The following is a 23737-nucleotide window of genomic DNA, read 5'->3' on the forward strand; positions in this document are numbered from 1 at the left end:
ACTGAATACTCAGTTAAAGAACCTTAATTGGTGAAAATTATAAAAAAGCAAAACCCACTAAAACTCTCTGGAAATTGTCCTAAGTGCATGCTTAGTCGTTCAGCCAAGTCCAACTTTTTCTGACCCTTTGGACTGTAGGCCATCAGGCTCTTCTGTCCATGGGATTCTCCTGGCAAGAATACTGAAGTGGATTGCCATTTCCATCTCCAGGGGATCTTCCCAACCAAGGGAATGAATCCTCATCTCCTATGTCTCCTGCATTGCAAACAGATTTTTTACCTGCTGAGCCATTGGAGAAGCCCCAGAAATTATCCTAAGAGCACATAGCAAATGAAGAAAAATGTCTTCCAGAAAAACCTACTAACTTTCATAAGAACGATGAGAATGTGTGGCACATTAGACAAGATACCTTGCTCTCCCCAAGCCCCTGAGTTCCCCAACTCAGTGTGACAGAAACTCTATTCTGGCAGTCAACAAAACAAAACTCTCTCTCCCCTCAGCTCAAAACCTAGAATTACAGTGTCACATGAGGTGGAGGGAAATTACTCACATTAATTATCTCCTAATCCTGTGCTTCAGAAGTTCTAATCTAGGCGGGTATGACCGAAAGGTCTGGAAACCCCTTCCTCCACCCAGGTACCACTCTTAGGACAGAGGCTCTACTCCATGAAGGGCAGGCCAAGAGTACTAAGCCTCGAATGCCCACATTACAGGTAACTTATAAAGTGAGGTTCTACATAAGCCAAGAGGTTCAAAAGCTACTACCCTCATCCAGCACACCATGAGTGAATCAAGGATATAACCAAGACAGAAATAGGCCACCACCTCAACCTCTTGTTCTAGAGGAATGGTATAGATGTTTTTCCCAGGGGCACAGGAAGGCCATAGGATAGATGATTCCATAATTCTCCCTGAGGGAACTATCTTTATTTGGAATACAGCATGAGTAAGTTTTAGCCTTTGGAGCCCTTGGAAAACAAAGGAGATTTTGATTATGAGCATTTAAGAAGGGGCTGGTTGCTCCATGATAGTAAAATTTTTTGCCCCATGACATTGTCAAAAATAGTAAAACAACCAGATGGCAACTAATAGCAATAATAGCTGATTATGAAACAGATAACAGAAAGATCAGAGAAAGACATTGTCAAATAGGGCCCAGCTATAAAACCACTGCCTCCCATGTTTACTATGCACATACCAAATATCAAACTTCACACTATGAGGGAAATAAATTTCAATGTACTAGTACAGACAAATCACTAAACAAATAAACAACAAACAGCAAGACCTGGAAGGGGAAGAGCTGTAGTCAGCATTCATATTATTACAATATATCATCTAAAATTCCAGTTTTCAACAAAAAATTACAAAACATGCAAAGAAATAGGAAAGTGTGACTCTATACAAGAAAAAGTAGGCAATGGAAAGTGTCTTTCAAAGGACTCAGATATTGGACTTAGCAAATAGTCTTCAAAGCAGATACTGTAAATGTTTTTAAAAAACTTAAAAGAAACTATGGTTAAAGAAGTAAAGGAAGCTATCATAACAACTCTTCATCATGTATAGAGTCTAATTAAAAATATATAAATTATTTTTTTAAAAGGAGAACATCCAAGCAAAAACTCTAGAGTTGAAAAGTACAATAATTTGAAGTGAAAAATTCACTAGAAGGGCTCAATAATATTGATGGATTTGATTAACAGAAGAAAGAATGAACTTGAGGAAAGATCAACAGATTATGCAATCTAAAGAACAGAGAATGAAGAAAAATGAGCAGAGCCTCAGATTAATACAGGATTCCCTTAAAAACAACAGCACATACATAATGGAGTAACAGATAAGGAGGAGGAGATAGAAGAGAGGGGCAGAAAAAATATTAGAAGAAATAATGACTGAAAACTTCCCAAGTTTGGTGAAAAACATTAATATCCAGGTACATGAACTTCAAGGAACTCTAAAATAAAGGAGATTCAAACCCAAGAAGCAAATCATAGCAAAAAATGCTGAAAGACAATGAAAAAGTTAAAATCTTATGCTGCAAGAGAAAAACAACTTATCACATCCAAGAGAACCCAGGAAGCTTAACAGCAGAAATTCCATCAAAGACAATGAGGGCCAAAAGGCATTAAAATAGCATTTTCAAAGTAATGAAAAAAAAGAAAAACCGTCAACCAAGAACGTTTCATCAAGAGAAAGTGCAGTCTCTCAGTTGTGTCCGACTCTTTGTGACCCCATGGACTGTAGCCTATCAGGCTCCTCCGTCCATTGGATTTTCTAGGCAAGAGTGCTGGAGTGGATTGCCATTGCCTTCTCCAGGGGATCCTCCTGACCCAGGGATCGAACCTGGGTCTCCCGCATTGCAGACAGATGCTTTACTGTCTAAGCCATAAAGACATTCCCAGAAAACAGATACTGAAAGAATTCATTGCTAGCAGATCTGCCTTATGAAACACTAAAAGTTCTTGAGGGTGAAAGAAACTGACCTCTGATGGTGATTTGATCCCACAACAAAAAAACACAGAGCACTAGTAAACGTAATTATACGATTATAAACGACAGTAAAGTATATATTTTTCTCCTTTTAATTAATTTGTTTGAAACAATATGTGTATTAGTCAATTGTTGGGAATATAAAATATAGAAATATAATAAATTTGACAATAACAGCACCATAGTGTTAGGCAAGAACTAACTCTATTGAAGTAAGGAAATGACACCAAAAGGTAACTTTAATCTACAGGAAAAAAGTGAAGAGAACCAGAATGGTAGTACGCAGGTTAATATAATAAATTCTATAAACATATACTTACTCTCCATTTTGTCCATTTCTAAACAGTGGAAACAGTGACAGACTTTATTACTGGGGATCCAAAATCACTGCAGATGGTGACTGCAGCCATGAAATTAAAAGACGCTTACTCCTTGGAAGAAAAGTTATGACCAATCTAGAGAGCATATTAAAAACAGAGACATTACTTTGTCAACAAAGGTCCGTCTACTCAAAGCAATGGTTTTTCCAGTAGTCATGTATGGATGTGAATGTTGAATGATAAAGAAAGCTGAGCGCCAAAGAATTGATGCTTTTGAACTGCGGTGTGGGAGAAGACTCTTGAGAGTCCCGTGGACTGCAAGGAGATCCAACCAGTCCATCCTCAAGGAAATCAGTCCTGAATATTCATTGGAAGGATGGATGTTGAAGCTGAAACTCCAATACTTTGGCCACCTGATGTGAAGAACTAACTCAGTTGAAAAGACCCTGATGCTGGGAAAGATTGAAGGTGGGAGGAGAAGGGGACGACAGAGGATGAGATGGTTGGATGGCATCACCAACTCAATGGACACAAGTTTGAATAAACTCTGGGAGTTGGTAATGGACAGGGAGGCCTGGCATCCTGCAGTCCATGGGGTCACAAAGAGGCGGACATGACTGAGCAACTGAACTGAACTGAACTTATGCAATATAAATTATATAAGGTAATAAATACAATAATGTGTTGGGTTTGTAACATATACAGTTATTGTATGCAAAATAACATTAGCACAAAAGGGGAGGAGCTGTAAATAGGTCAAGCATCTAAATCTCACAGAAATTAAATTAGTAAAAACATGAACTGGATTATGATAAATTAACATGTATATGGTAAGCTCCAGAATAAAAAATGGGAAAGGAACTGAAAAATAGTTTTAAAAAAATCATAAAATTAACTGTTATACTAGAAAATACTCATTCAATGTAAAAGAAAGCATCAAAAGCCAACAGAGGGGAGAAAGAGACAAGACACATAGAAAACCAAAACTAAAGTGCTAGGTGTAAATCTAACTATACCAGTTATGTTAAATATGAATGGTTTAAACAACCCACTCAAAAGTCAGAGATTGTCAGATTGTATTAAAAATAAGATTCAAGAAATGCTGTTTTGAGAACATATATTTTAGATTCAAAGTTAAAGATTAATCAAAAATAAAACAATGGAAAAAGATACGTCATGGAAACAGCAACTAAAGAAAATTTGGAGTGGCTACATTACTATCCAATAAAATAAACTTTAAAACAATAAAATTACATTGCTTAAGGTAATGTAGGGATATTTGCTAGGGATATTATTTAACAACAAAAGGGCCAATCCATCAGGAAGACATAATTATAAACTATCTGTGTACATAAAAACAAGGCCCCCAAATCCATGAAGATTAATCTCACAGTATTAAAGTGAGAATTAGACAATTCAACAATAACAGCCAACTTCAGTACCCCATTGTTAATAGTTATTAAAACAACTAGGCAGAAGATCAACAAGGATATAGAATAATTGACCAAAACTAAGAACCAAATAAATCTTAACAGGTAGTGATAGAACACTACCCAACAAAAGAATATATATTCTACTCAAGAATCCCAGGGACGGTGGAACCTGGTGGGCTGCCGTCTATGGGGTCACACAGAGTCGGACAGGACAGAAGTGACTTAGCAGCAGCAGCAGCAAGTGTTATATTAGGCCATAAAAGAGGCCTCAACAAATTTAAAAGGACATATACAAAGTATGTTCTCTGAAAAGATTGAAGTGAAATAGAAATCAATAACAAATTTGGGAAAGTCACAAATATGTGGACATTAAAATCACACTTCTTAATAATCCATGAGGCAGTAAAGAAATCCCAATGCAAATTACAAAATTATATAAGAAAAAATGATCTCAAATCAATAACCCTCTACCTTAAAACCCTAGAAAAACAAGAATAAACTAAACCCAAAGCAAGCAGAAGAAAGGAAATGAAGTAGTGAATAGAAAACAATAGAGAAAATCAATAAAAACAAAAGTTGAACAAAAGTTGGTTATTTGAAAAGATCTACAAAGTTGAGAAACCTTTAGCTAGACTGACAAAGCAAAACAAAGACAACAATCAAATTAGTAGAATCTGGAAAGTAAATGGGGACACTATTACTGACTTTATAAAAATAAGAAATAGAATTTCTAGAGATTAAAAATAGTATATCTAAAATGAAAATACTGGATGGGATTAACAACAGATTAGACATTGCAGAAAAAGATATATAAACTCAAAGAATAAGGAAAGAGACAATCCAAATAAAGCACAGAAAGAAAAACTATTAAAAATAAAAGAAATGAACAGATCATTGGACTCCCAGAAGGAGATAAAAGCAAAAAAATACTGGCCAAAAATTTATCATGTATCAAAAATTATAACCCTGAAAATTAACAAGGATCAATAAATATCAAGCAAGGTAAAACACAAAGAGAACTACACTAAGGCATCCAAAATCTAAGTTATTTAAACTAGTGATACAGAGAAAATGCTAAAAAGCATTCAAATTAAATGGATATTACATAGAAGAACAAATGTAAGAATGATCACAGACATCTTATCAGAAACTACACTATTCAGAAGACAGCAGAGTGACATTTGTAAAGAGATGAAAGAAAAATCTGTCAATTTGGAATTTTTTACCCAGTGAAACTTTCAAAATTGAGTGCTAAATAAAGACTTTTTCAATAAATTATAAGATGAGAGAATTCCTCATCAGCAGATCTACTCAATAATAAAAAAAAAATTAAATGAAGCTCTTAGGGTAGAAGAAAAATGACACCAAAAGCAAACTTTGATTTATATAAATGAATAAAGAGTGCCATTAACAGTAAATATAAAAGACTTTTTATCATTCAAAAAGGAAAACTCCTTAAAAGATAAGTGACTAGCAAAGCAAAAATAATAATGCATTGTGACGTTTATAGCACATTTAGAAGTAAAATGTATATGAAACTACAAATTATTGGAAGGGAAAAATATTTGTATGGTTCTTATACTACACGTAAAGTAACATAATATTGTTTTGAGGAAGCCTGTGACAAGTGCAACCATCAAAAGCAAAGACATATAGCCAATAAGTCAAGAGTACAGATAAAGTGAAATCATAAAAAGTCAACTCCTCCAAACGAAGGTCAGAATAGAAGGAAAAACAATGAGACAACAGATGGAACAAATACAATACAAATAGCAAAATGGTAGATTCCAACACAAATATAGCCATAATTACAAATATAGCTAAAAATTATCTAAACATTCAAATTAAAAGCCTTACATTGTCAGATTGGGATTAAAAAGCAGAAGCAAACTCTTTCCTGTCTATAAGAAACCTAATTGAACTACAAATGGTTTACAAATTAAAGGACAAGTTCTAATTTTCCACTTACGTTGTGGCTCAGCTGGTAAAGAATCTGATTGTAATGCAGGAGATGTGGGTTTGATCCCTGGGTTGGGAAGATCCCCTAGACATGGGAAAGGCTACCCACTCCAGTATTCTGGCCTGGAGAATTTCATGGACTGTATAGTCCATGGGGTCTCAGAGAGTCAGACACGATTGAGTGACTTTCACTCATTCACTCTAGTTTGGCAGATATAGAGTAAGCCCACTATAATCGGTCTCTCCTGCAAATGCAACTAAAAATGATGGGGAAAAACACATGAAAATCAAGTACCTAAACACTAAAAAGTAACCAAAAGCAGGTAGATTATGAAAGAGAGTTAAAACTTAGACAAGTGCCTGCATCAAAGTGATGTCCCATATTTTTTTTTTCTCTTGCAGATTTTCTGACGTGAATCCCAGTTGCACAACTGCACAGCAGAGCATTGGTTTAATAGTGATAATTCCAGCAGAAATTCTGTATTACACGGCAGAGTAATCATAAAAAGGACGACTAGAAGACAAAGAGTATAGAGGTAATTCTGTTGGATTTTGTTTTGTTTTCTTTCTAGCGGTTTGCTCAGTCATGGGGTTGTTTGGCAGTGATGACTGTGTGAGCAGCTAAGAAGCCAAGAGATATACCATGTCTTTCTGCCAGAGGAGCCAATAAAGGGAGTATTCATTGCCTCAAGAATGGGCTAATGAAAGATATTCTATACAGGAAAGAGCTGGAGTAAAAGGACCCTCTAATTCTGCAAATGAACTCACACAAGTCCCATTCTCACCTTTAAGCTGTGCAAATGCAAGAAAGACCCAAAGGATCACAATAAGAGACCCAAAGGGTCCAATAAAAGCCCTGAAGAATGAACCCAACTGTGGATGTGACCGGTGATGGACATAAAGTACAATGCTGTAAAGAACAATATTTCATAGGAACCCAGAATGTTAGGTCTACAACTCAACGCAAATTGGAAGTGGTCAAACAGGAAATGGCAAGAGTGAACATCGACATTTTAGGAATCAGTGAACTAAAATGGACTGGAATGGGTAAATTTAACTCAGATGACCATTATATCTACTACTGTGGGCAAAAATCCCTTAGAAGAAATGCAGTAACCATCATAGTCATAGGACAGAATGAAGTCTGTACGTTTCCAAGTCAAACCATTCATTATCACAGTAATCCAAGTCTATGCCCCAACCAGTAATGTTGAAGAAGCTGAGTTGAACGGTTCTATGAAGACCTACAAGGCTTTCTAGAACTAACACCCAAAAAAGATGTTCTCTTCATTATAGGGGACTGGAATGCAAAAGTAGATAGTAAAGAGTACCATGGAGTAACAAGCAACTTTGGCCTTAGTACAAAACAAAGCAGGTCAAAGTTTTGCGAAGAGAATGCACTGGTCATAGCAAACACCCTCTTCCAACAACACAAGAGAAGACTCTACACATGGACATCACCAGATGGTCAACACCAAAATCAGATTGATTATATTCTTTGCAGCCAAAGATGGAGAAGCTCTATACAGTCAGCAAAAACAAGACTGGGAGCTGACTGTGGCTCAGATCATGAACTCCTTATTGCCAAATTCAGACTGAAATTGAAGAAAGTAGGGAAAACCACAAGATCACTCAGGTATGACCTAAATTAAATCTCTTACATTACACAGTGGAAGTGAGAAATAGATTCAAGGGATTAGATCTGAAAGACAGAGTGCCTGAAGAACTATGGACAGAGGTTTGAGACATTGTTCAGGAGACAGGGATCAAGACCATCTGCAAGAAAAAGAAATGCAAAAAGGCAAAACGTCTGAAGAGGCCTTACAAATAGCTAAGAAAAGAAGAGAAGCAAACGAGAAAAGGAAAAATACACATTTGAATGCAGAGCTCCAAAGAATAGCAAAGAGAGAAAAGAAAGCATTCCACAGTGATCAGTGCAAAGAAATAGAGGAAAACAATAGAATGGGAAAGACTAGAGATCTCCTCAAGAAAATTAGAAAAAAAAAAAAGAAAATTAGAGATATCAAGGTAACATTTCAGCAAAGATGAGCACAATAAAGGACAGAAATGGTATGGACCTAACAGAAGCAGAAGATATTAAGAAGAGGTGGCAAGAATACATAGAAGGACTATACAAAAAAGATCTTCATGACCCAGATAATCACAATGGTGTAACCACAATAGAGTAACCATGGTAGTAAGCACTATAGAACCAGATATCCTGGAATGCATAGTAAAGTGGGCTGTAGGAAGCATCACTACGAACAAAGCTAGTACAGGTGATGGAATTCCAGCTGAGCTATTTAAAACCCTAAAAGATGATGCTGTGAAAGTGCTGCACTCAATATGCCAGCAAATTTGGAAAACTCAGCACTGGCCACAGGATTGGAAATGGTCAGCTTTCATTCCAATCACAAAGAAAGGCAATGCCAAAGAATGCTCAAACTACTGCACAATTGCACTCATCATACACTAGTAAAGTAATGATCAAAATTCTCCAAGCCAGGCTTTAACAGTTCATGAACCATGAACTTCCAGATGTTTAAGCTGGATTTAGAAAAGGCAGAGGAACCGGAGATCAAATTGCCAACATCTGCTGAATCATCAAAAAAGCAAGAGAGTTTCAGAAAAACATCTACTTTCGCTTTATTGTCTATGCCAAAGCCTTTGACTGTGTGGATCACAACAAACTGTGGAAAATTCTTAAAGAGCTGGGAATACTGGACCACCTGACCTGCCTGCTGAGAAATCTGTATGCAGGTCAAGAAGCAACAGTTAGAACTGGACATGGAACAACAGACTGGTTCCAAATCAGGAAAGGAGTATGTAAAGACTGTATATTCTCACCCTGTTTATTTAACTTCTATGCAGAGTACATCATGCGAAATGCAGGGCTGGATGAAGCACAACCTGGAATTAAGATTGCCAGGAGAAATATCAGTAACCTCAGATATGCAGATGACACCATCCTTATGGCAGAAAGTGAAGAAGAACTGAAGAGCCTCTTGAGGAAAGTGAAAGAGGAGAGAGAAAAACTTGGCATCCGGTCCCATCACTTCATGGCAAATAGTGATAGACTTTATTTTCTTGGGCTCCAAAATCACTGCAGATGGTGACTGTGGCCATGAAATTAAAAGATGCTTGCTCCTTGGAAGAAAAGCTATAACCAACCTAGACAGCATATTAAAAAGCAGAGACATTACTTTACCAACAAAGGTCCATCTAGTCAAAGCTATGGTTTTTCCAGTGGTCATGTATGGATGTGAGAGTTGGACTGTGAAGAAAGCTGAGTGCTGAAGAATTGATGCTTTTGAACTGTGGTGTTGGAGAAGACTCTTGAGGGTCCCTTGGACTGCAAGGAGATCCAACCAGTCCATCCTAAAGGAGATCAGTCCTGAATATTCATTGGAAGGACTGATGCTGAAGCTGAAACTCCAATACTTTGGCCACCTGATGCAAAGAACCGACTCATTGGAAAAGACCCTGTCACTACGAAAGAATGAAGGTGGGAGGAGAAGGGGACGACAGAGGATGAGATGGCTGGATGGCATCACCAACGCAATGGACATGAGCTTGAGTAGGCTCTTGGAGTTGGTGATGGACAGCAAAGCCTGGCATGCTGCCGTCCATGGGGCTGCAAAGAGTCAGACATGACTGAGCGACTGAACTGAATATAAACTAAAATATAAACACTTAGACAAATCCCTGAGGGGCATAAGCATGGAAAAGAAATAAAACGGTAAACTAATGACTTGGAAAACTCAAGTGAGATTAGAACTCCAATCCACAGAAGGCAGGATAGAACTTGTGTCCTGTAACTTGGACATGTTAAGTATCTTTAAAAATTTATCTAAAGGATAATAATGTGACCCATCTTTTCTACAACATAACATTCACAATGTCTGGGATACAATCCAAAATTAGTCAACATAGAAAGAACCAGGAAATGTGATCAATTCTCAAGAGAAAAGTCCGTCAAAAGATATCACACCCTATATCATCCAGATGTTGGAATTATCAAACACTTGAAAGCAGCTCATGGAAAACAGATCCTAAGATGACCTCCCAGTCATTTTTTTGTCTCATGGTAACCATGGCTTTGTATAATCTTCTATCTTTGGGTCTAGACAGGATCTGTAACTTAATTCTAAGCAATAGAGTATGACAAAGGTGATATGATACCAATCCCTCAATTAGATTTCTTTCTATGGCAAAAGTAGGTTCAATCCCTGTGTGGGGAATTATATCTCACATGCTAGAACTAAGATTTCGCATTCTGCTAATAAAGATCCGCATGCTGGAACAAGATATCCCACATGCTGCAACCAAGACCCAGTGTAGATGTCGCTTCAATGACTATGTTGTATTAAAGAAGATTCTTTCTTAGTGGATAGAGATTCTTTGTGGAGAGAGATTGTTTGTTAACCTTGAAGATACAGGCTGTTATGATGTGAACTACTTAGGGAGACGGCCATGTGTGGGAGAGAACTGCAGGCTTGCAAGGAGCTGAAATCTACCAACAACCATGTAACTTGGAGGAGGACCCCAAACTCCAGATGAGAATGTAGCTCACATGATACTTTGGTTACAACCTTGTGAGATCCTGAACAACTAGGCCATGCTCAGACTGGGAGTGCATGTTGTTTTAAGCTGCTAAATATGTGGCAATTTGTTCTGAAGCAATAGAAAACTAATACACAAATATTAAAATTATGCTCAATGGAGTATAGGAATAGAAAGATAGTAGTCTCAGCAGAAAAAAATTAAAACTATTAACATAAGAAAAAATGCAAATTCTAGAACTGAATAATGTAATATCTCAAATTTTAAAAAACTAAATGGGCTCAACAGCACAATGCAGGTGACAGAAGAGTCAACAGACTTTAAAAAAAATTTTTCTTGTTTGACTACACTGGGTCTTGGTTGCAGCATGTGGGATATCTTGTTGCAGCATGCAGGATCTTTATTAGCAGAATGCAAAATCTTAGTTCTAGCATGTGAGATATAATTCCCCACACAGGGATTGAACCTGGGCCCCCTGCATTGGGAATGCAACGTCCTAGTCAGCAGACCACCAGGAAAGTCCTAAGATTCAGTAAACTTTAAGATATATCAACAGAAATTATCCAGTAAGAGAGACAGAGAGGGGGAAATGTTGGGGGAAAATTAACAAATGCTCAGAGACCTGTGGAACAACATCTAAAGTTCTAACATTCATGTCACCGGAATCTTAGAAGATGAAGACAAGGAAATGGGTATAGAAAATACATTTGAAGAAATAATGATAAGAAACTTCTCAAATTTGTGAGTGAGTGAAGTCGCTCAGTCGTGTCTGACTCTTTGTGACCCCGTGGACTGTAGCCCTCCAGGCAAGAATACCGGAGTGGGTTGCCATTTCCTTCTCCAGGGGATCTTCCAGACCAAGGGATTGAACCCAGGTCTCCCGCATTGCAGTCAGACGCTTTAACCTCTGAGCCACCTTGGTGAAGGCATGTTTAAAAGATTCAAGAAGCTCAGCTAACACTAAACATAATAAACTCAAAGAAAATTATGCTTAGGCACATCACAACCAAAATGTTGAAAACAACAGATTTTTAAAAAAATCTTGAAAATCTGTCTTTAATTTACCTATTACATATAGGTGGCCAAAAATTAAAAAAACATGGATTTCACATAAAAAACCATGGGGGTCAGAAGCAAATTATATTTAATGTACTAAACAAATAGAACTGTGAACCAAGACTTCTATATACAGTGAAACAATCTTTAAAACTAAAGGTGAAATAAAGACATTTTCAGATGAATGAAAACTCAGAGATTACATCATCACCAGTTGATCTGCTCTAAAGGAAATTCTTCTAGGTGAAGGAAAATGGTATTAGAGAGAATCTTAGATCTCACAATAATAGAAGAGCAACAGAAATAACAAATGCCTGGTAAATATTAAAAATCGTAAGTTCTTTAATCTGTAAGACTATTAGAAACAATCTTATAATATCGTGTGTGGGATTTTCCACATGGAGATGTAAAATATATAACAATGATAAAAGTGGAGCAGAATAAACAAATTCATATCTATATTACACAAATCCACATCTATAGACATCTATATTATACCTGAAGTGGTACAGTGTTAACTCAAAGTAGACAATGCAATATTAGGTATGTGAATTGTCAATCAACTCAGTTCAGTTCAGTCGCTCAGTTGTGTCCAACTCTTTGCGACCCCATGAACCACAGCATGCCAGGCCTCCCTGTTCATCACCAACTCCCAGAGTTTACCCAAACTCATGTCCATTGAGTCGGTGATGCCATCCAACCATCTCATCCTCTGTCGTCCCCTTCTACTCCTGCCCTCAATCTTTCCCAGCATCAGGGTCTTTTCAAAGGAATCAGCTCTTCGCATCAGGTGGCCACAGTATTGGAGTTTCAGCTTCAGTATCAGTCCTTCCAATGAATATTCAGGACTGATCTCATTTAGGATGCACTGGTTGGATCTCCTTGCAGTCCAAGGGACTCTCAAGAGTCTTCTCCAACACCACAGTTCAAAAGCATTAATTCTTCGGCGCTCAGCTTTCTTTATAGTCCAACTCTTAAATCCAAACATAACTACTGGAAAAACCATATGGCAAGCCCAAAATACAAATATGAGATAAAACAAAAACACCAATAGATAAATTTAAATAGGTTATTAAAAACACTCTAATTGGGTAAAGAATCTACCTGCAATGCAGGACATAAGAGACATGGGTTTGATGCTTGGGTTGGGAAGACCTCCTAGAGGAGGAAATGGCAACCCACCCACTCCAGTATTCTTGCCTGAAAAAAATCCCATGGACAGAGGAGCCTGGTGGGTTACAGTCCATGGGGTCACAAAGTGTCAGACATGACTGAGTGACTAAGCACACACACACATGATATTCCAAAAGAAAGTAGAAAACGGAAAATAACAAAGAATAGAGGGAACAATCAGAAAACAATAAACATAGAAATCCAGCCATGCCAATAACTTCACTGAATGTAAATTGTCTAAACATACCTAATAAAGATAGAGATTGTCAAACTAAGAAACTCACTTTATTTTTTTTAAGTAAATTTATTTATTTTAATTAGCGGCTAATTACTTTACAATACTGTATTGGTTTTGCCATACATCAACATGAATCTGCCATGGGTGTAAACGTGTTCCCAATCCTGAACCTCCCTCCCACCTCCCTCCCCATACCATCCCTCTGGGTCATCCCAGTGCACCAGCCCCAAACTTCTAGTATCCTGCATCGAACCTGGACTGGCGATTCATTTCTTATATGATATTATACATGTTTCAATGCCATTCTCCCAAATCATCCCCCATATCTCCCACAGAGTCTAAAAGACTGTTCTATACATCTGTGTCTCTTTTGCTGTCTCGTACACAGGGTTATGGTTACCATCTTTCTAAATTCCATATATATGCATTAGTATACTGTATTGGTGCTTTTCTTTCTGGCTAGAAACTCACTTTAAATGTAAAGACATATTTAAGTTAAAAATAAAAGGAAGGAAAATTATATACTATGTAAATTCTAATTCAAATAAAGCTTAAGTAGCTATATTAAAATAAGACAAAGTAGACTTCAGAAGAAAGAATATTAGTAGGGATAAATAAAGACATTATGTTGTGATAAAATTATCAATTTACCACCAAGTCATAACAATCCTGAATATGTATGCAGTTAACAACAGAACTTCTGAGTACATGAAGCAAAAAGCAATAAAACTGAACAGGATAAATAGGGGAAATTGACAATTATAGTGGGAGATTTTAACATTCTTTTCTCAGCAATCAATAAAACAGGAAGACAGAAAATCAGTAAGGATACAGAACTGAACAACTCTACTAACCAACTTAACCTAATTGACATTTATAGAACACTCTACCTAGCAAGACCAGAATACATAGTTTTTTTACAAATGCACAAGAAGTATGCACCATGTTAGACCACATTATGATCCATAAAATGAACCTCAAAAAGTTCATTTTTAAAAAAATATTGTTAAAAAAAATACCACACAGACACAACCTAAAAATTACTATCTTAACTCTTTTAAGCATACAGTTGAGTAGTGATAAGTATATTCATGTTTGTGTAACAGATCTCCAAAACTTTTTCATCTTGCAAATCTGAAATTCTCCCTTTAACAATTTCCCTTTTATCCTCCCCCTCAGCCCCGGGTAATCACTATTGCACTTTCTGTTTCTAGAAATTTAACTTTTGACACATTTCATAAGTGGAATCATACAGTATTTGCCCTTTTATGACTGGTTTAGTCCACTTAGTACAATATCCATCCTTAAAGTCTATCAATCCTGTAGCATGTGACAGTAGGATTTACTTGATTTTTCTTTCTTAAGATGATGGCTCAACTAAATGGATTTGTAGTTGCATTACATGGTCAGATTCCAAATATATTTGGACAATGAATCAAAATCAGTGAGATTATTAATGAAATAATACATTAATAATTATTAATGAGTGCAAATAACCATGTTTACATTTCAAAAATAATACCACCAACACCACTACCAAAAACAGCTATAACAAGAGTTGCCTTTACTGTGTACAAGGTCCTATGCTAATATTTTATATGCTCAATTTCTTCAACACTTCTATAAAATAGGTACTTGATTGTTAGGAAGTCTATTTTATAAACATGATGACCAAAGTTTAGAGGGTAATATCTTCAGTGCCATACAGATGATAAATATCTGCACTGAGAGTCAAATCTAGCTGATCTGCTTCCAATGCTGATGCTAATGCCTCTTAGAAAATCAGTTGAACAAATAAATACAGCATGAGGAAATTTCAGGTAATTACAACTTTAAGACCTTTAGTTTACCACCATTTTACTACAAGCATGATGCTGCTAAGTCACTTCAGTCAAGTCTGACTCTGTGTGGCCCCATACATGGCTCCCTCGTCCCTGGGATTCTCCGGGCAAAAACACTGGAGAAGGTTGCCATTTCCTTCTCCAATGCATGAAAGTGAAAAGTGAAAGTGAAGTCGCTCAGTCGTGTCAGACTCTGAAGCCCACCAGGCTCCTCCATCCATGGGGTTTTCCAGGCAAGAGTACTGAAGTGGGGTGCCATAGCCTTCTCCAATACAAGCATAGGGGCTATAAATCCAACATAATGCTATGTGTCCTGGGGTTTTCCTTACTTTTTGAAGTTGAATAATATTCCATTGTATGTATATACCAAATTTTATTTATCCATTCATCCATTAGTGGAAATCTGGGTCACTTCCTCATGATGGCTATTGTGAATAGTGCTGCTATGAACATTTGGGTGTGCAAATATCTCTTCAAGATCCTTCTTTTGGCTACATACCCAGGAGTGACAATATTGGATCATATGCTAGTTCTATTTTAATTTCTTGAGGAAACTCCATGCTGTTTTCCATAGTGGTTGAACCATTTTACAATACCACCAAAAGTGCACAACAGTTCCAATTTCTCCACAGCATCACCAAGACTTATTATTTCTTTTTTGTATAGTAGCCATCCTAATAGGTGTCACAAAATATTTTTTAGGGATTGAAATCATATAAAGTATGTTCACTAACCACAATGGAATTAAACTAGAAATTAATAACATAAAGATATACAGAAAAAATACTCCAAATGTCTGTCTGGAAATAAAACAACAAACATCTAAATAACCCATGAGTCAACGGAGAATTCTCAAAGGACTTCTAAAATATTTTGAACTTAATAAAAATTCAACATATCAAAATTTCTGGGATGTAGTTAAGAACAGTGTGGACAGGGAAAATTACATCATTAAATGCTTATATTAGAAGAGAAGCAAGGACTAAAATTAGTAATCTAAGTGCCCAACATAAATCACTAGAGAAAGAAAGCAAATTAAATCCAAAGCAAGGAGAAGAAATGATATTAATAGAAGCAGAAAGCACTGAAATTGTCTGTTTATTTTCTGTTTTTAATCAAACCAAAAGGTGGTCCTTTGAAAAGATCAATAAAATTGATAAACTTATAGACAGACAGACCAAGAAAATATGAGATAAGACACAAATCATCAATATTAGAAATAACATGGGGCAATCACTATAGACTCCACAAACATTAAGAAGATACTCAACATTCAGAAAACTAAGATCATGGCATCTGGTCCCATCACTTCATGGCAAATAGATGAGGAAACAGTGGAAATAGTGTCAGACTTTATTTTTGGGGGCTCCAAAATCACTGCAGATGGTGACTGCAGCCATGAAATTAAAAGACGCTTACTCCTTGGAAGGAAAGTTATGACCAACCTAGATAGCATATTCAAAAGCAGAGACATTACTTTGCCAACAAAAGTCCACCTAGTCAAGGCGATGGTTTTTCCTGTGGTCATGTATGAATGTCATAATTGCACTGTGAAGAAAGCTGAATGCCGAAGAATTGATGCTTTTGAACTGTTGTGTTGGAGAAGACTCTTGAGAGTCCCTTGGACTGCAAGGAGATCCAACCAGTCCATTCTGAAGGAGATCAGTCCTGGGTGTTCATTGGAAGGACTGATGCTAAAGCTGAAACTCCAGTACTTTGGGCACCTCATGCGAAGAGTTGACTCATTGGAAAAGACTCTGATGCTGGAAGGGGTTGGGGGAAGGAGGAGAAGGGCACAACAGAGGATGAGATGGCTGGATGGCATCACCGACTCAATGGACATGAGTTTGAGTGAACTCTGGGAGTTGGTGATGGACAGGGAGGCCTAGCGTGCTGCAGTTCATGGGGTTGCAAAGAGTCAGACACGATTGAGTGACTGAACTGAACTGAACTGAAGGGAATTCTAAAAATAACTCCATGCATATAAGCTTGACAACTTAGACAAAATAGACAAATTCCTTGAAAAGCATAAACTATTAAAGCTCACTGAAGAAAAACAGATAACCCAAATAGGAATACCTTTATTTTAAAAATGATTCTTAAAAAAATCTTTCAACAAGAAACATCTCCAAACCCAAATGTTTCACTGGTGAATTCTACCAAACATTGAAGGAAGAAATTAGACCAATTTCACAAAAACTTTCAGGAAATACAAAAGAAGGGACAACTTCTCAGCTCACTTTATATAAAGCTATTATTATCCTAATACCAAAGCCAGACAAAAACATTATAAACTACAGACAAATAATGTCTTGTGAACACAGATGTAGAAATCTTCAATAAAATATTCAAAAATTAAACAATACAATTCATTGTAGCAACAGAATAAAAAAGGAAAAGGAGATGATCTTCTCAATAGATTCAAAATATTATTGACAAAATAAAACATTTATTCTTTTCTTAATTTTTAAATTTTCTTTATTTATATTTGGCTGTACTGGCTTAGCTGCAACATATAGAATCTTCGATCTTCGTTGTGACACACAGGATCTTTTAGTTGTGGCATATAAACTCTTAGCTGTGGCATGTGAGATCTATTTCCCCAACCAGGGATTGAACCTCGACCCCATTCACTGGTAGCTCAAAGTCTTAGCCACTGGACCACCAGAAGTCCTTCAACATATATTCTTGATGAAAATCTTTAAGCAAACCAGGAACAGAAGAAAATGTCTTCAGTTTAATAAAGAGCACCTATAAAAAAAAAAATCTAGAGCTAACAAGATACTTAATGGTGATTTAATATTTTCTTCTTAAAACCAAGAACAGAACAGGACTTTAAAAGCAAGAAGATAATGCTACCATTTCTACTCACAACTTAGCAGCCATTTCATAGTAGTGATATGTTTGCTGTCTCCCAAACCTCAGAAGATCATTCTTATAGCCTTGTTTTGGTAAACGACACGGCCTCTATCTGGAATGCCTTCTTCTCTTTGAAACCTTCCTCAAGGCTTAACTCCTCCAGGATGGATACAATGATTGATTAATTAATTTGCTGAGTCAAAATGTTCAGTACCTAATTACACCTAAGGCAAAATGATAGCATACGGAAAGAGGAACTCCCCAGGTCAGTAGGTGCCCAGTATGCTACTGGAGATTAGTGGAGAAATAACTCCAGAAAGAATGAAGGGATGGAGCCAAAGCAAAAAGAACACCCAGATGTGGATGTGACTGGTGATAGAAGCAAGGGCCGATGCTGTAAAGAGCAATATTGAATAGGAACCTGGAATGTCAGGTACATGAATCAACGCAAAGTGGAAGTGGTCAAACAAGAGATGGCAAGAGTGAACGTCGACATTCTAGGAATCAGCGAACTAAAATGGACCAGAATGGGTGAATTTAACTCAGATGACCATTATATCTACTACTGCGGGCAGGAATCCCTCAGAAGAAATGGAGTAGCCATCATGGTCAACAAAAGAGTCCGAAATGCAGTACTTGGATGCAATCTCAAAAACGACAGAATGATCTCTGTTCGTTTCCAAGGCAAACCATTCAATATCACAGTAATCCAAGTCTATGCCCCAACCAGTAACGCTGAAGAAGCTGAAGTTGAACGGTTCTATGAATACCTACAAAACCTTTTAGAACTAACACCCAAAAAAGATGTCCTTTTCATTATAGGGGACTGGAATGCAAAAGTAGGAAGTCAAGAAACACCTGGAGTAACAGGCAACTTTGGCCTTGGAATATGGAATGAAGCAGGGCAAAGACTAATAGAGTTTTGCAAAAAAATGCACTGGTCATAACAAACATCCTCTTCCAACAACACAAGAGAAGACTCTACACATGGACATCACCAGATGGCCAACACTGAAATCAGATTGATTATATTCTTTGCAGCCAAAGATGGAGAAGCTCTATACAGTCAGCAAAAACAAGACCAGGAGCTGACTGTGGCTCCAATCATGAACTCCTTATTGCCAAATTCAGACTGAAATTGAAGAAAGTAGGGAAAACCACTAGACCATTCAGGCATGACCTAAATCAAATCCCTTATGATGATACAGTGGAAATGAGAAATAGATTTAAGGGCCTAGATCTGATAGATAGAGTACCTGATGAACTATGGAATGAGGTTCGTGACATTGTACAGGAGACAGGGATCAAGACCATCCCCATGGAAAAGAAATGCAAAAAAGCAAAATGGCTGTCTGGGGAGGCCTTACAAATAGCTGTAAAAAGAAGAGAAGCAAAAAGCAAAGCAGAAAAGGAAAGAGAGAAGCATCTGAATGCAGAGTTCCAAAGAAAAGCAAGAAGAGATAAGAAAGCCTTCTTCAGCGATCAATGCAAAGAAATAGAGGAAAACAACAGAATGGGAAAGACTAGAGATGTTTTCAAGAAAATTAGAGATACCAAGGGAATATTTTATGCAAAGACGGGCTCGATAAAGAACAGAAATGGTATGGACCTAAGTATGAACCTAACAGAAGCAGAAGATATTAAGAAGAGATGGCAAGAATACACAGAAGAACTGTACAAAAAAGATCTTCACGACCCAGATAATCATGATGGTGTGATCACTGACCTAAAGCCAGACATCCTGGAATGTGAAGTCAAGTGGGCCTTAGAAAGCATCACTATGAACAAAGCTAGTGGAGGGGATGGAATTCCAGTTGAGCTATTTCAAATCCTGAAAGATGATGCTGTGAAAGTGCTACACTCAATATGCCAGCAAATTTGGAAAACTCAGCAGTGGCCACAGGACTGGAAAAGGTCAGTTTTTATTCCAATCCCAAAGAAAGGCAATGCCAAAGAAAGCTCAAACTACCGCACAATTGCACTCATCTCACACGCTAGTAAAGTAATGCTCAAAATTCTCCAAGCCAGGCTTCAGCAATATGTGAACCGTGAACTTCCTGATGTTCAAGCTGGTTTTAAAAAGGCAGAGGAACCAGAGATCAAATTGCTAACATCTGTTGGATCATCAAAAAAGCAAGAGAGTTCCAGAAAAACATCTATTTCTGCTTTATTGACTATGCCAAAGCCTTTGACTGCATGGATCACAATAAACTGTGGATAATTCTGAAAGAGATGGGAATACCAGACCACCTGATCTGTCTCTTGAGAAATTTGTGTGCAGGTCAGGAAGCAACAGTTAGAACTGGACATGGAACAACAGACTGGTTCCAAATAGGAAAAGGAGTATGTCAAGCCTGTATATTGTCACCCTGCTTATTTGGCTTATATGCAGAGTACATCATGAGAAACGCTGGACTGGAAGAAGCACAAGCTGGAATCAAGATTGCCGGGAGAAATATCAATGACCTCAGATATGCAGGTGACACCTCCCTTATGGCAGAAAGGGAAGAGGAACTAAAAAGCCTCTTGATGAAAGTAAAAGAGGAGAGTTAAAAAGTTGGCTTAAAGCTCAACATTCAGAAAACAAAGATCATGGCATCCGGTCCCACCACTTCATGGGAAATAGATGGGGAAACAGTGTCAGACTTTATTTTTTTGGGCTCCAAAATCACTGCAGATGGTGACTGCAGCCATGAAATTAAAAGACGCTTACTCCTTGGAAGGAAAGTTATGACCAACCTAGATAGCATATTCAAAAGCAGAGACATTACTTTGCCAACGAAGGTCCGTCTAGTCAGGGCTATGGTTTTTCCTGTGGTCATGTATGGATGTGAGATTTGGACTGTGAAGAAAGCTGAGTGCTGAAGAATTGATGCTTTTGAACTGTGGTGTTGGAGAAGACTCTTGAGAGTCCCTTGGACTGCAAGGAGATCCAACCAGTCCATTCTGAAGGAGATCAGCCCTGAGATTTCTTTGGAAGGAATGATGCTAAAGCTGAAACTCTAGTACTTTGGCCACCTCATGTGAAGAGTTGACTCATTGGAAAAGACTCTGATGCTGGGAGGTATTGGGGACAGGAGGAGAAGGGAATGACAGAGGATGAGATGGCTGGATGGTATCACTGACTCGATGGACGTGAGTCTGAGTGAACTCCGGGAGTTGGTGATGGACAGGGAGGCCTGGGGTGCTGCGATTCATGGGGTCACAAAGAGTCGGCCATGACTGAGCGACTGAACTGAACTGAAATGAACTGCAGATATGCCACACATACACACACACACAAATCCGCATACTCAAAGAACAAGCAGAGGTAACCTCACTTTTGTGCTTACATGCATCCCCTATAGCACTCATCTTAATATCAAAAGTATTTAGGTATGGAGCTTCCCCACTAGCTGTTACTGATCTTTTATCAAGCACTTAGCCCAGTGCCTGGCATATCAACAAATATTTTACAAATGAGTTTATTATATTAAAATAATTGAAGATATTAGAAACAGCGATAAAAGTATAAGTAGACAAGTAAAACACAAATAAAAATTCTTTGATGTACTCAAATAACATATTTCTATGAAGTATTTTAGAAATAGGAAAAAAGAAAACAGAAAAGCCTCATCAATCTTAAGCAGATATAATTTTTGACAAAGATAGGAAAATAAGACCTGATAGAATAAGGTACAACCCAGTAAACACCCCTCTCTTTTTACCAAGTAGTCGCAGCAACAGATGGAACAGGCTTTTACTCTGAAGTATTTTTATGGCAAATCTGTAGATTTCTACTCAGAGTAGCAGAAATGTCCAAGTTACTGTATACACACAACAAAGAACAAATGCTGCCATTGTATGACTTTGTAGTTTATAAAGCACTTTCATGTGTATTATCTCATTTAATTCCCACAAAAATCCTGTCAGGTAAGTATTACTGTCTTCCATTTACAGATGAGGAAACTGGGGCTCAAACAAGCACTAATCCAAAATAGCATAGTAAGAGAGTAAGAGGCACAACTGGGGTTCTAATTCAGGTGTGCTTGACTATATAAATCTATTGCTCTCTATACAGGCTACATGATATAATCATGGCTTCCCAAGAAGTACACTAAAATGAAATCAATAAACTGCTGACATGATTTTTGTATGTTCTATCTTTTTTCCCCCTTGATTCTTCAGTCTATTTTCTACTGACGTATCTTCCAGTCAACCAATCTTCTTCTCTTGGGCTGTGTCTAATTCAGTGGTAAACTCATCTATTAAAATTTTTATTTTAGTCATTATAATCCTCATGTGAAGAGTTGACTCATTGGAAAAGACTCTGATGCTGGGAGGGATTAGGGGCAGGAGGAAAAGGGGATGACAGAGGATGAGATGGCTGGATGGCATCACTCGATGGACGTGAGTCTGGGTGAACTCCGGGAGTTGGTGATGGACAGGGAGGCCTGGCATGCTCCGATTCAGGGGGTCACAAAGAGTCCGACATGACTGAACTGAACTGAATGCTCAGTTCCAGAATTTCCTTTCTTTCATATGGTATCTACTTTTCTACTTAAATTCTCCATCTTGTCAAGTATTAAGCACATATTAAGCATACTTAAGTCTGAGTATCCTAACTCTAAAGCCTTGACCACATGTCAAGGCCTTTCTATTGTCTGTTTTTCCTCATAGTCCTCTGACCTGATATTAGGTTGAAATGTGTCCCCCAAAATACACATATTGAAGTCCTAATTCCCATTACCTTAGACTTAATGGACATGAGTTTGAGCAAACTCTGGGAGTTAGTGAAGGACAGAGAAGTCTGGCATGCTGTACTCCATGGGATCACAAAAAGTCAGACATGGCTGAGTGACTGAACAACAATTACCTTATTTGGAGATAGAGTCTTTACAGAAATAATAAGCTTAAATGAGGCCATTAGGGTGAGCCCTAATCCAGTATGACTGGTATCCTTATAAAAGGGAGAGAATTTGGAAAAAGGGATATACATAGAGTAAAGACAATATGAAGAGACATTGGGGAAAGATACTTATCTAACAAGCCAAAGAGAGAGACCTGGAACAGAGCCCTTTCTCATAGCCTTCTTTCAAAAGGAAGAATATCTTGATATTTTACTTCTAGCATACAAAACTATGAAACAAAGAATTTCTGTTGATTAGATACCCAATCTGTGGTACTTTGTTATGGCAGCCCTAGCAAACTCATACTGGTAAGCCTAGTAATTTTTTATTAAATGCCAGACATTGCATGGTAAAAGTTAGAGGAACTGTGGATGATATTATCTTCCTCCAGAGAACATTTATTTTTGTTTCTGCCAGGTGATGAAGGACAAATCACCTTAATACTGCCTGAGATTGAGCTGATTCAAAGCCATGCTTTAGTCTTTGTGAGGACTGGTATTTTTCTAATTCATCCCTACTCCTGGATCCCCTTTGGGGATCTCAACTGAAAACCTGGGGTAATTACCAGGGTCCCTCCTCTTTGGCAATCTCTAAACTCCAATTTCTGTCTCTCCAGCATTGTGAAATTGCTGAAGGCTCTGCTTAACTACTCAGATTTGTATCTGGTACTTTCTGCTTAACTTCTGAACTTCCTTGCCCTGTACCACTTTACAAATCAGCAAATGACACAAGAGAAAAAGTAGCATAAAATATGGGAGTAAATTTATTGTACTTTCTTTTTTCTGGCAAAAAAATTACTATGATTACTATGGTAGCCCTTTCTTATCTCTACAGCCCTGTGAGACTGTTGAAACCTCTGCTCAGCTTCTCTGTCTTTTGGTTACTATTTCCATTTGGCTTCTCAGTGTCTCCCCAC

General features: G+C 37.6%; 1 protein-coding gene across 14 annotated transcripts in view; it reads right to left on the reverse strand.

Moving 5' to 3' along the window:
* Positions 1-23737, reverse strand: part of EDA (ectodysplasin A) — a 481432-nt gene that overhangs the window by 270964 nt on the left and 186731 nt on the right. For 4 of the 14 annotated variants that reach the window (XR_008708419.1, XM_055564601.1, XM_055564608.1 and 1 more), the window contains one exon: positions 17146-17824. The exons of the other annotated variants lie outside the window; for them this stretch is intronic. Coding sequence is in view for 1 of the 4 variants with exons in the window: in XM_055564605.1 (XP_055420580.1) it covers positions 17723-17824 (102 nt within the window). In the remaining 3 variants the exon portion in view is untranslated. Of the gene's footprint in view, positions 1-17145; positions 17825-23737 lie in introns of those variants that run through there. 14 annotated transcript variants of the gene reach the window in all.

The sequence above is a fragment of the Bubalus kerabau genome, chromosome X, assembly GCF_029407905.1.
Source record: "Bubalus kerabau isolate K-KA32 ecotype Philippines breed swamp buffalo chromosome X, PCC_UOA_SB_1v2, whole genome shotgun sequence".
Taxonomy (NCBI): domain Eukaryota; kingdom Metazoa; phylum Chordata; class Mammalia; order Artiodactyla; family Bovidae; genus Bubalus; species Bubalus kerabau.